This window comes from Clytia hemisphaerica, unplaced genomic scaffold (assembly GCF_902728285.1).
Source record: "Clytia hemisphaerica strain Z4C2 unplaced genomic scaffold, Clytia hemisphaerica genome assembly, whole genome shotgun sequence".
Lineage (NCBI taxonomy): Eukaryota > Metazoa > Cnidaria > Hydrozoa > Leptothecata > Clytiidae > Clytia > Clytia hemisphaerica.
The window spans coordinates 360,289-373,180 of NW_027104328.1; the positions used below are offsets into that span (position 1 = coordinate 360,289).

Here is a 12,892-nt window from a genome sequence, read left to right on the forward strand (position 1 = left end):
TTCTTAACTTTTTAACGAGTCCACAAAGCCTTATGTTCTTATATAGTTTGTTCTTATAGAGAAAGTGTAGCCTCAATACACAAATTTTATTTTTTTAATTTAGGAAACATTTTGCGTTGTAGACAATTTCGAGAGTTTGTCCACCACTCAATCTCTCTTTGTTTATTTTGTTAAAGTTTTAAAAAAATGTTGTTTTTGTTGAATGCTAACTGGACTTTCGCTACACGCTTTTTTATAAGAACATCCAAAATTTATGAAGCCTTGGTATGTTCTTAACTTTTTGAGTTTCAAGCCTACAAATGTTCTTAAAATGTTCTTACTTTCACCATTTTGTGATCATTTTTACCCATTTTCCTAAGAAAACGGGTGTTTTTGAGTCCATAAAGCCTTAAAATGTTCTTAACATGTTCTTAACATTTTGGCCAACGAAGCCTTATGTTCTTATAAAAGAAAGCTTGTAACTGGACTTTTGCTGCTCAACAAACAATAACACATAATCAGTCATTATAGTTCAGTTGACTTTTAGTCTGTCATGTTTGTAAAAATCAGGACCAAGTTTTTATGTAGTGATATGCATTTTACGGTTTTAGATTCGAACAAGCATTGTTCAAAACTTTTATACTTGGAGATTTTTGGGCACATCAATCACTGTTTATAATATAATTTTTGAAAGTCCCCTGGGACCGATGAAGTTTTAATTTCGGGATGACCTATATTATCTTTCTTATAACAAGATCCCATAACATTTGAAATGTTGATTCAGTAAAGTCTTTTTAGAGTGTTTTCCTGTCAAATACAACTGTCTCTCGCTTTCACTCTTTCTTTTTCTCGACTGCCTCGAAAAAATGCGTCATGTCAAATGTTTGGAGTGTCTTCTTATCGTATTTATGTGAATTCTCTGTAAAGTATTCTCGTTGGCGAGTTTTCATTTGACTTGATTCCAAGTAAAGTTACCTATGTTTTTTTATGAATTGACATGCGTTATGATGCGTTGATTGTGGACTTTTTACTGTTTTTTAAGGGTCAATCTTTATTTACAGTGTTGCAACTTTTCCGTCTGTAGACGGATATCCGTCCAGTTGAGATACAAATATATCATTTCCGTCTTGCCAGTAAGAGGGTTTTTGGTTCAAATGACCATCTAATCCTAAGGTTTCCGTCCATATTCACAAAACCTAGTTGCAACACTGTATTTAAGTCTGCCAATTCTGAAAAATGTTTTCTAATGCTTTTAAATTTTGTTTGTTGATTGGTTGGTTAAAACAAAAACATGTAACTTTCATAATTACTACAAACTTCCTAGCTGATAGAATCACAGAGCTTAGAACCTCCCTTTTCCTTTACTGACAAACTTTTTTTTCTTGACAAAAAGATTAAGAAATGGGGAGGGATGCTAAAAGCTTTTATCACTGTTTCTTATCTCAATTTTTGTTGAAAATCTTACACACGCGTCTGTTTGTCTTTCTGCTGTACGCGTCTCTTGAAGTCTGTCTTTTTAAGCTGTTTATGTCACCAAATTTCATTGCTAGGTCACGATTATCAACACTTCTAAGCCTTGAGACTAACTAGGCTCTGCAAAGATTAACTTATCTATAAAAATTTTAAGTTCTCTCTTCAAACAGAATATTCAATAAAGACCTTTTAGGCGAAATTGCTCCTTTCTTGTTAAAGTTGGTTTTGTCCTTATTGGCATTTGTTTAGCACTTTTAAAGTTTGAAGATTTCAAGGTTTAAGATATATTCAGTCTCAGTTAGCTTATTTTTCAAGCTTGCAGTATTTGAGAGGCTGGACGGTTCACAGTTTAGTAGGAGTTGTTCGTGCTGCTTTAAGACGTAATTTCAGTTCTGTTTATCATAATTTATATTATCTAATTTTTAAGGCGACAAAATTGAAAAATACTCAATGACATCACACTAGCAAAATAAACTCAAACTTATATAAAAAAGCGAAAAAATAACAACGAAACCCAGTAAAGGTACATCTCACACTACAGAAGGTTACCATTATGGGTTGGCACACATTGAAGCGACAGAAGTCGGCACAAAAGGCTGCTTTGGCCGCCAAAGAGCAACAAGCACATCAACAAAAAGTCTCAACACCAAAAACCGAAAGAAACGGATCGTTGAAACTAGGCAGTATACGCAGTAGTTTCAAAGAGAAAAATATTAAAAATTTAAGCATTCAACCACCACCATCTCCTGTTCGCCATGATCAACCCTTTTCAAGCTTAAATGATAAAGTTCAGGTTTGTATTTTGGGCGTGTTTTCTTCTCTTTCAAGTTTCTTATAAATAAATCTTCGTGGTTTTTGAAGAGAAAGACCCAGAAATTTATAGGGAATTATATTTTCGCAATCATTGTATTGGCACACAGCATTGCTTCAACGTCAATCTAATGTTCGTAACGTCCGTGTTAAGTTAAGTAAACGTTGGAAAAACGGTGTAAAATGCTGGGATGATTGTGCTGGAATTTCCAAACTCAAAACATTGTGATATTTGAAAAAAAATGCATCTTTTCATGTGTATGGAGATGATTTTTTGTCCGTTAAAGTTTCTTATATGATGCTTATACGAAAACAAGAAAAAAATTGATCGAATGACAGATGGAAAATATTTACTTTGAATAAAGCCAAACATTGAGTACTTGAACTGGCGCTTTGTGGCACAAGCCTCTTAGTGGTCAAATTGCTCACAAATACTTTTTTTAAATCATTGCCAAAAGGAGAGTAACTTTTCTCCTTTCTTAGATAAGTCTCTGGACCTTTTTAATGAGTAACTACTTATATATTGCTAGTCTAGCAAGCTAGACGACTAATTAGTAAAAATAAAGCAAAATGTAATGAAGGGGATAATTTATACAAACTAAATCCCGTAACAATTCTTTGCCACGGAAAGTCATGTGACATCTTTTTCAACCAATAAGATTTAATAATTTCGAGGGTAAAACAAACACTATGGTTTAACTCACTAAAAGATTATGTTTACTGAAAACACATAATCAATCTTTAGTAAGTGTTCTGTTGTATCCCAGTTCTGACGTCATGCTGTGGCGAAGAATAGCCGTATTATCATATAACGCCTATACTACTGTACTACACGCATTATAAACGACGATCTTTTTACACACTGGAATATAATCAAAATCATATAGTGAGATAATTACTTAATGAAAATACTAATGCGAAGGGATTAATTAATTACAATATATAATACAAAACTAGACAAAGTTATTGAGAAGGATCTTTACTTAATATCAATCTATCCAAGACACTTTTGATACGAAGTAAAAGGGCCGACGTCATATATATGAAAATGGATGGGCCAATGAATATAGAGTCTAAGGAGGCGCAACCAAAAAATGTCTACTTTGCAAAAAAGTGGGGACATGGTGGCGTAGGCCCTGAGTAACTATAACTCAAACTATAACTCGAACTAGTTTTCAGGTCCTTTGCCGGGGTCAAAACCTCATTCTCCAGACCTTTTTGTAAAAATAACCCTTCCTTAAATCATGTCTTAACACTGAAAATGGAGAACTGCATTAATCAAAAGATTTCAATTCCTTTTTATTTTTACCTTTAGACCTTGCTGGCGAGGGCAGCTTATGACAATCATGCGGATGCACCGGACGAGCTCAATATCCGGAAAGGTGACATTGTTACTGTCATTGAGAAAGACATTGACGGTTTAACCGGATGGTGGTTATGTCTACTACACGGAGAACAAGGTATCGTACCGGGAAACCGGTTACAGGTCATTGATCCCATGCAATTAGATCAACTCGAACGTAAATCAGCGTCCACCAAAAAACGGGCGTCCTACGAAACGGATGATAATTCTGACGGACATGACGCCCTCGATGGCGGAGCACCCAATAATTATGACTATCTACCCAACCCTGTTAAAACACCCGGTTTTGTACCGCAGTTGAGTATAAAGGACATGTTTGACATACCATTGAAAGGGAAAAGTGGAAAAGAACAAGTAGAGATTAGTCAAGAAGTTTATGATATTCCGAGTAGTTTAAATTCAACTCTTGATACAACCCAAGAGATTTACGACATTCCATCTAACAGGAGTTCCAATAGAAGCTCTGGTAATTTGAATCAATCGAATAGTATTCCAACTGGTTATGATTCACCACGTACCGGACGTAAAGAATACGACGCCGGGCCGACAGAAACGTACGACGTCCCTTCAAATTTAAACCAAAGATCGGCACGTAAACAACATGAAGGTCCGACAGAAACGTACGACGTTCCGTCGCAATTAAACCGTAGTCGAGTTGAAGAACCGTCTGAAACGTACGACGTTCCTTCGAATCTCAATAAACGTGTATCACCGAAACACATTGACGGGCCGACAGAGACTTATGACGTGCCGTCTAATCTGAGAAAACAGGCACCGCCAAAACAACCAGAACCGTACAGAGTTCCGAATAATATTCCAGCCGTCAGTGACGAGGTTTATGATGTACCGAAATCAAGAACCAGTATCGACGTCGACGAACTAATGGGTGAGATTATGGATTCTCCTTTTAACGAGGATCCAATCAGTAGCACCATCAAGAGAACGCCTTTGAATAGTAACACGTCTACACCACGTGGTAGTTTTACGTCTTCGAATACGGGAATTGACGCCGCGGACGGCCCGTCGCAAGAGATTTACGACGTTCCAAAGAAAGACGTGAATGGCGGTCGACCACCCAATACAGGGCGTAAAAACTTTCATCTACAAAGTCCGGCTAGTAACACCATGTCACATACTTTACCACGTGGGTTCAGCCCTCGTTCTAACAATGCCAAGAACTTGAAAAACACTCCAACTCGCTTACAAGAGATTTATAACGTCCCTTCCTCATCTGTGGCGGCGACCGCTAACGCACCGTTAAACCGAAGTACGCCCGGTACGCCACAGTCCGCCCGAAAATCAAAAGAATCTTACCCAACGTCGCAAGAGATTTATGACGTGCCAGCACCAAGGAATCAAGACCCAACCACTAATCCCGAGTTTATCGATATGCTTAAACAACTCGAACGCACTGATAACGCAACTTCGTCAAATAGATCGAGTTTCAACTCCACTCATTCATCTTCAAAACGAGCAAGTCAGGAACTCTACGATGTACCGACTAGCAATCCAACATCTAGTCGTAGAAGCGACCCAACTGCAGTCTCGCAATATCAGAACACGCAAAGCGAATACCGAAACACCGGTATACAACAAGAAATTTACGACGTACCTCCGTCAAGTCACCGAAGCCAAGAAGAATTATATGATGTACCCCCTCCACGAAACACTCAAACCCTCGGACGTTCAACGAAAATCAATCGTTTATCAGGGGGTAACGACCTAAACTTTATACCACCAGCTCAAACTTCAACACCTCGAGGTCAGGAAATCTACGACACGCCCCAATCATCTTCAAGAAGGCGTTCGCCCGCCCCTGAACAGTACAAAATCCCTTCATATAATAAGGCTTCGAGAAACGATGGCCCTTCGGAAATATACGACGTTCCAACAAACAACAAAAACTCTTCCCAACAAGAAATTTACGATGTGCCGTCTGCACATGATGTTGACCGGGTAATGGCGGATGCATACGGAAGTCATAAGACGACAAGGAACCACAACAACAATTTGTTAACACCACAATTGCCGGTGGACGATGATGACTATGTTGACTATCATGATATTTGGAGCAAACAACCACCCAAAGAATTGATGAGACAACACGCTAAGGTAGGACTACTTTCTATTTCTATTCCCATATTGTAGAGACTAGATTAGGGTACAGTTGCCTTTCTTTAATTCGATCTTCAAGATCTTCTTTGAATTAGAGAAAAATTCGAATTATGGAGAGCATTAAATTAAAGTTTTTCGGCGGAGAAGATCAATTTTTTATATTGAGAATTCTGGTTAATTCCTCGTTTTTAGCAATTTAAAAGTTCGGGCGAGAAAGTCGCTTTTGGGCTAATTCATAAATTTATTCGAATTTTTCAATTCGGAAGGGGTTTATAGACTTCCAGGTTATATTCTGAGCTCTATTGGAGCATTCTTGAACTTTTGGTTCCTCAGATCCTAAAGTCCTAAGTTAAAACTCTATACCTCCAACCTAATTTAGAGCGCTTCCAAATCGTTTGTGGTTGTAAGATTTCGTGAGAATTTTCCTTTTTTCTCAAATATTATGACTTTGATTGATACTTTGATTGCATTTTATTATACCCCGCAATTCTTAAGCTTGTCTTTAAGCATGGTCATTTGTTTTGGTGTTGTTGTCGTGGAGTGCAGTGTTACTTAGGTGATGAATTATCGTTTTGTATTGAAGTATGAAGGTAGGGATTAAGGATGAGGTATTTATAGTGTTGTATGAGTTTACAATATAATCATCTCTGCCTCATTTTTTATCATCGTACGGTGTGTAGTTGGTTGTTTTTGTTTTTGTTAGTGATTCTAAAGTACTGTGGATGAATTATTCTTGCCGGTAAAGGAATTTTCACTTATGATGAAGGTAATAACTGAAAATCTGAAAAGCTGTCTTTTTTGTATATTGATTTATTCCTATCTAATCTTTTTATGAACTATAGGTCAGAATTACGTAATCATCAGACTTTACTGTTATTTGTCCTTTGGAGGCTTTTTTAATGATTTTTATTTTCCGGATGATTTACACTCTCTCTCTGACGTTCATTTTTTCAAGTTCCCTACAAGTATAAATTTGCCCTTCTTACCTTTAGCCAACTCAAAACTTTTACTTCTTTTTAATTACCATAAAACCAAATTAAATCATTTATCGTCATTATGAGTCACTGAGTCATTTACTTTACTTTTCCTATTGTTCATTCACACAACGGTTACATTTGCTGTATAACGTTTTTGTGATAGAGATGTGCTACGGGTGTGCTACTCGTTATGTTTGGAATTTAGATCTAGAGTACTTAGCGACTCAAATCGGGACAACTCTTTGCTAGTGACTGAATGACCTTTTATGGAATGCCAAAAATTCGGTGACCTAGACAAAGATCAATTCGATACAACCCTTATCCCTTAAAAACCACGCCTTCTAATCTTTAGACTGAAGTTACATTTTAAAAGTATTTAGAGATGCTTATACATTCAAAAGTGAGGTTTGATACCTAAGAAATCTTTCACGACAATTCTTGTTAATTAGACCAACCAAACGGAATAAGGTGTTCTGAAGCAGGCTATTCGCGAAGGAATCATTCAGACCAGGTAGCGTAGCCAAGAGCGGCGCAAATTTTGTGTAGGAGAGCAGATTTCTATGCCATTTTAAAGATCTTTTGATACCATGAAGAGATAATTACAGTGTCATAAAAATCTCCTTTCCTACACAAATTTTGCGCCCCTCTTAGATACGCTACTGCAGACAGAGACAAAGAGACACGGAGGTTTTGCATTTTATCTGATAAAAAATAATAAGCTTTTTTACTGGTACTGAAATGTGATTCAATTCTTACTTTTTTCATGAATCTCCATCTCAAGATTATCTGTGACCAATCAGATTATATCGAGAAAATACCTTTATATAAAGTGTAGTCGTGTCTCATGAAATCCAAAAACAAGATCATAAAATGATACTCGAGAAGTAGGTCATCTATAAGCAAGAGATTGGAAAAAATCCTATATTTTTCAATGTAGCTTTGAGTTTTGAGTAGAGATTTCTTGAGAAAATTTTCTGATAATTTAATGGTATATATTGCTATTTTTACCATGGCTTTCAATGCTCTTGATTGATCGGTAATGGAATGATATGATTTGAATCCGTCCACAAGATGTCAGGGATTTCATTCTTTTTGAGTGATGAATATATAGCTGAGCTTGTTGAGGTGAGTTTTAGAGCTCTTCACACTAGAAGTCGCCAAATGTGTGTTATGTCTTTCAATTTATGGCTGTAAAAGATTGTCATATTTTGAGCATTTTTATCGGTAAAATGCCAATTTTCATCTAATAAATACTGGAGACTTTTTTTCAAAAGTTAAATATATCTATGAGGGAATGAAAAAACCACCAATGTTATAAAAAAAAGATGTGTCGGCCTACAGAATCCCGAAAATTTTGCTAGGATTGGTATTTCGTCAGATGTGGTATGGATATGGTGAATTACTGTATCATGTTAATACACAAGTCTGACAGTATTGATAATGAGGCTTTTACTTTAAGGTCCCGAATATAGTAAGGCGTTTGGAAATTGTACCTCTAAACCTCCCTCCCCTCGCTCCAAATATAGTAATTATTAGCTAAAACCAGGCCATTAAGAGCAATTCAGCTTGTGGTGATTGCTGAAAATATTTTCAAAAATAAATAAAGGAGTGTCTTAATAAGAGCGGAGAGGGGGGGTCGGAAATTCTTTCGAAAATTTATAAACGGGGTGACGTTTATTCGGAGCCTTAGAGTACCAGGGTAACTGATTGAGGTGAAACTTGACCCATCGTTACTTCTTATTGAAATCGCACACATCAAATGACAAACATAAAATTCATTTTCGTCACTTCATTGTTAAAACTTTCGTTAAAATGTCAAACCCATCAAAATCTCTTTGCCTTAGTAATGATTTATATTGCAATTTTTATTGAAAGATCTTTTTCACATCTATACGCTTTATTTTGTTGCGGACTTTGTGAGTTGTATTTTGGTATAAAAATTTCCTGTTTGTAAATGGTACCCTCTTCAAAGAGCTACTTATTTCCAAGTGTTTTTAGAAAATCTCTGTTAAAATATTTCGAAAATGGGGGCGGGCAATCGCTAAGTTTAATTCACTTGAAATTATTTGGGTTGGTCGACTCGGATTGTTTCCTTCATTGGCTACAAATCAAAATAATTACCATTTATTGTAAGAATCTGGATCGAATGACTAATTTATTGTAGTTTTTCATCAGAACCTAAGTGTAACAAGCATGCTGTCGGTTTATATTTCAAGATATTAGAATGAAAAAAATAGTGTGCGGGTACTCTGGTACTTCATAGATTTAATTTCTACTATCTGACCTTTCGGTAGTAAAGGTTATATACATCATAATCTTGTTTTCAAAAAACATCTTATTTCGCTGTTGAGAAAACTAGATTCTTTGAATTTTGACACTCTCAAAATTTTAAACTTTCAGTTGATGACAGCTCGTCAATGGGTGACTTTGTCGGTTGAGTTTTTGTGTAATAGCAAGAAATAAATTACAAAATATTGGAACCACTGTCACACACAGACACGAAAATATTTTAAAGATTTAAAGGGACGATGGCTTGGTTTGAAATTTTTAACAATTTGGTAAAATTTACCCATTGTGATGGAGTGAGTGTTACGCCTTCAACGTAACAAAAATTCTCAAAATTGCTCTCCATCTTGGATGATTTTATTTTGTCAAGATGAAAAGGGTGCCATAGGGTTTAAAATTTCAATCATTGATTTTGTGTTTGCGTTTTTTTTCTCTTTGATTTAATATAATTTTTGTTAAAACAATTTTTTTTTGTCCTTGACTTGACAATGTAATGTTATGAGGGCAAACCAGCTTAACGAGCAGCTTAAAACAATCAAAAGCATATTTGTATATCAGCTTCTCAATGCGAGAAACATTAAAAATCAAAACATTAAGTTTTCGTAAAAGTTATTTCTTAGGTTTATAACAGAAAGATAAGAATATCGTACCAGAAGGGCTTCGGTATTAATTATGTCATCCTTTTACGATCAAATTTAGGATGTATTAAAAATCTTTAGAGCAAACATTTTAGTCGAACTACTTATTGTTTAGGGAACTGTTTTAATGCGGAAATAGGAACCAAGATTTGAGAGAAAAAGTTTTCATAGCACAGATCATTTTGGGACAAACTCGATCTTAGTGTTGTTCAAATGACTTTTTATGTGATGATTTTATTGATCAATTGATCAGCTTTTGATAAAAAAGTTGGAGCAGATTTCTTTAAAGAAAGTTTGACTTTGCTATCCGTAATTGTGTTCGATTTGGTCGAAAGGGTTCTGTTGGTGATGGATTTTAATTGGTTTATGAGAGTTTTGCATTGGAGATTAGCTAACCAGGTATTTTTTGGAGTGGCTGCAATGATTTCAAATGTTCTTCAAATTTTCTTATAATGATATATTTTTGAAATAAGCATTGACTTTAATCTGATCCATTTCAATATCCAATGCACTGAAATCTGCTTTTTCAATTCAGGCCTCAATTTCTTAAAAAGATTGACTTGAAGGAAGTTATAGCACACGGACGTTATACCCAAATATTTTCATTTTAGTTAAGGTTGAAATATATTTCCTATATCATGCGCAAACTTATTAACATTCTAAAACTTTTTATCTTTTTTCAGAGCATCAGTGGTAGACCCAACAGCCGTCCGCCATCAGGGGGCGGATCGCCCCTCTCGTTCGCCCAAAAACGCCTTAGCACCGGCAGTACCGAAAGTGGTGGCAAGAAATCCGTCCTCGATCAAATCAACTTCGAAGCCGTTAAGGAATTACAATTAACCGTCTCCGAAGCTGTTGAACGTCTTGGAAAACTTCATCTAGCAGTTGACACGTGCGTTCAAACATTAAAAATGTTCCAAGATGAAAATTGGTTGGAGATCAGTTCACTTAACTCACATATTCACTCGATCCGTGATTTCTCAGGAAAGTTGAAAACAGCTTTAAGACTTTTAACAGAGTTCGGTCTCGGTACTTTAGTAAACACAACTAACAACATCAACGGTGAAGCGTTAATGGACAAAATAATTGACGACGTAGAACCGCTCTTAGAATCGTATTACAAAGTGAAAATCTGTTTAATGCATCTTGATTCAAACAACTGGGCTGTACCCGCATCGCGAAATTCAACTACCGATAAATTCTTCGCTACTCTGAACGCCATTATGATTTTAGCACAACGCATACCAGACCAGTGTCGTTCGTTTACGCTCGCTGTTAAGAATAACGCTTCAGAACTTTTTACACCAGATCCTGTCGAGGATTTGACCAAGCATGTAAAAGAAATGGATATCAAACGACAGCAACAACCACTGCAAAAAATCCAACTATTAACAGAACCGACCATGTCTGCCGAAGCCCTTCGTAAGGAACTAGCGGGCCGCAGACAACAAGCTCGTGACTCAACTCTACGACCCGTACCCCGTATCCCACCAAAACCGACTCTCCCACACCAACGGCGTTCATTAGCGGGTTCTATGGATCCACCAGATAATCCACGCTACAGTTTAGCCAATCGTGCCGGTTACGGACATATTGAACGTCTTGTCACCGAATACCAACCGGAGAATAGTAAACAAAAGAAATACGCTTCTGATCCAACCACGCCGTCACACACGACGTCTGAAAACAAAATGTGGGGTGGTAGTTGTCCCGTTCTCCTAGACCGTAATTCAGCGGCTGCCGCAACACCCTTACATAACGCAGAATCAATGTCTAGCTCTTCTTCCGTAGGAGCTAGTATTCCTGAAGAAACAATCGAAATTAAGAAAACAGACATTGGTACCAATAAAAACTTTCCGTCAGATTCGAATCTGATATCTCCGGTACTGACGCCGTTACATACACGATCAGCGTCGCTCCCATGGGACGATAAACTTAAAAACGTATTTTCATTTGAAGACAACGGCCCGAAATCGCCAAACGCTATTTCACCTTTAGACCATCGTGACATTGAATCGTTAGAATTCTTCTGTCGCCAAGTTGAATCCCAAGTACTTTTATTACGAGAATCGATGAAAAATTTGACCGAAGCTGTAGAGAATCAGGAAGAGCCTGTTGTTTTTGTATCGCATTCGAAATTTATTATTCTTACTGCGCATAAAGTGGTTCACAGTGGACAAGAAATTAGCGAACGTTTGATACATACAGATATTAAATCCAAAATTAAAGAACATACGACGCATTTGACTGTTTGTATAAGAGGTGTTGTTTCGGCAACTAAAACGGCAGCTCTGGAGTACCCGGAAACGACAGCTTTAATGGAAATGATTAGTTCTGTGTTAGCTCTGGGTGATGCTGTACGGATTATACATCGAGAATGTCGGCAAGCACTTAATGCCTAATTACTGTGACCATGAAAATAAAGAATTTTAAAATATAATTATTTTTTTGTTATTTCTTCAATCGAATTTTTTTATATTATAAATAATTTTAAAAACTTTATTTTTTTTGTGTTGTCTGTCTGAGATTTATTTATATCGTCCTCTTTTTTGAAACTTCGCCGCTTTGCTCTAATTTCACTCTTTTCTCCGATGACTCGTCGTCTGTCTTTGTTGTTTTGATATCGTAGAGAGTAGAATTTTAAGAAGATTTACATCGTAAACTACAGTCAAAAATGGACCAGTCATGACATTCTGTCATTTTGACATTTTAATCTGATTGTTTATTGATCTGATTAACATTTTAAAGGGAAGTTTAAGACAGGAAAATTCTTTTTAGAATTTACTTATTTTTGTTTGTAAATTTTTATAAACGCTTCCTTTTCTAGCCCAGGAAAATTTAATACCCAAACTCTAGTTTCTAGACCTTTTAGTCTGCTCTACACCTAACTGTAAGTAACCAGATTATATCCAGCTTCCATACGACATGTATATTATAACTCGTGGTTCTAACTTATCTCCTTTTTCTTGAAAAAAAGCTTCGATACTGTTCTCGCTCATCTCCTTATTTATTTATTTTGTGTTATTTTTTTTTTTAATTTTACGTTTTTTAAGATAATTTTTGCGCGATATGATAGGGCGATAGAAATAAGTTTTTCGTATAAAAAATGGTTTGTATTTTTTGTAGAACAAATTAAAGACTATGTAAAAAGTATTTCTCTCCTTAAAGATTCAAAACACTAAAAATGTTATTAGATATACAAAGTAATTCTTGGTAAGCACCTTCTTTGAACTCAGCAGTGAGAGATATGT

The 12,892-nt window shown here is 36.2% G+C and overlaps 1 protein-coding gene across 2 annotated transcripts in view; it reads left to right on the top strand.

Moving 5' to 3' along the window:
* The window catches only part of LOC136817758 (enhancer of filamentation 1-like), a 42,200-nt gene extending 29,366 nt beyond the window's left edge, over positions 1 to 12,834 (top strand). Inside the window, exons 1-3 of one of the 2 annotated variants that reach the window (XM_067074076.1) lie at positions 1,876 to 2,245; positions 3,578 to 5,737; positions 10,325 to 12,834. In XM_067074076.1, coding sequence (XP_066930177.1) covers positions 2,006 to 2,245; positions 3,578 to 5,737; positions 10,325 to 12,043 — 4,119 coding nt within the window. In that variant the 5' untranslated portion in view covers positions 1,876 to 2,005 and the 3' untranslated portion in view covers positions 12,044 to 12,834. Of the gene's footprint in view, positions 1 to 1,875; positions 2,246 to 3,577; positions 5,738 to 10,324 lie in introns of those variants that run through there. The other variant, XM_067074077.1, reaches the window with a different exon arrangement.
* The last annotated feature ends 58 nt before the right edge of the window (positions 12,835 to 12,892 follow it).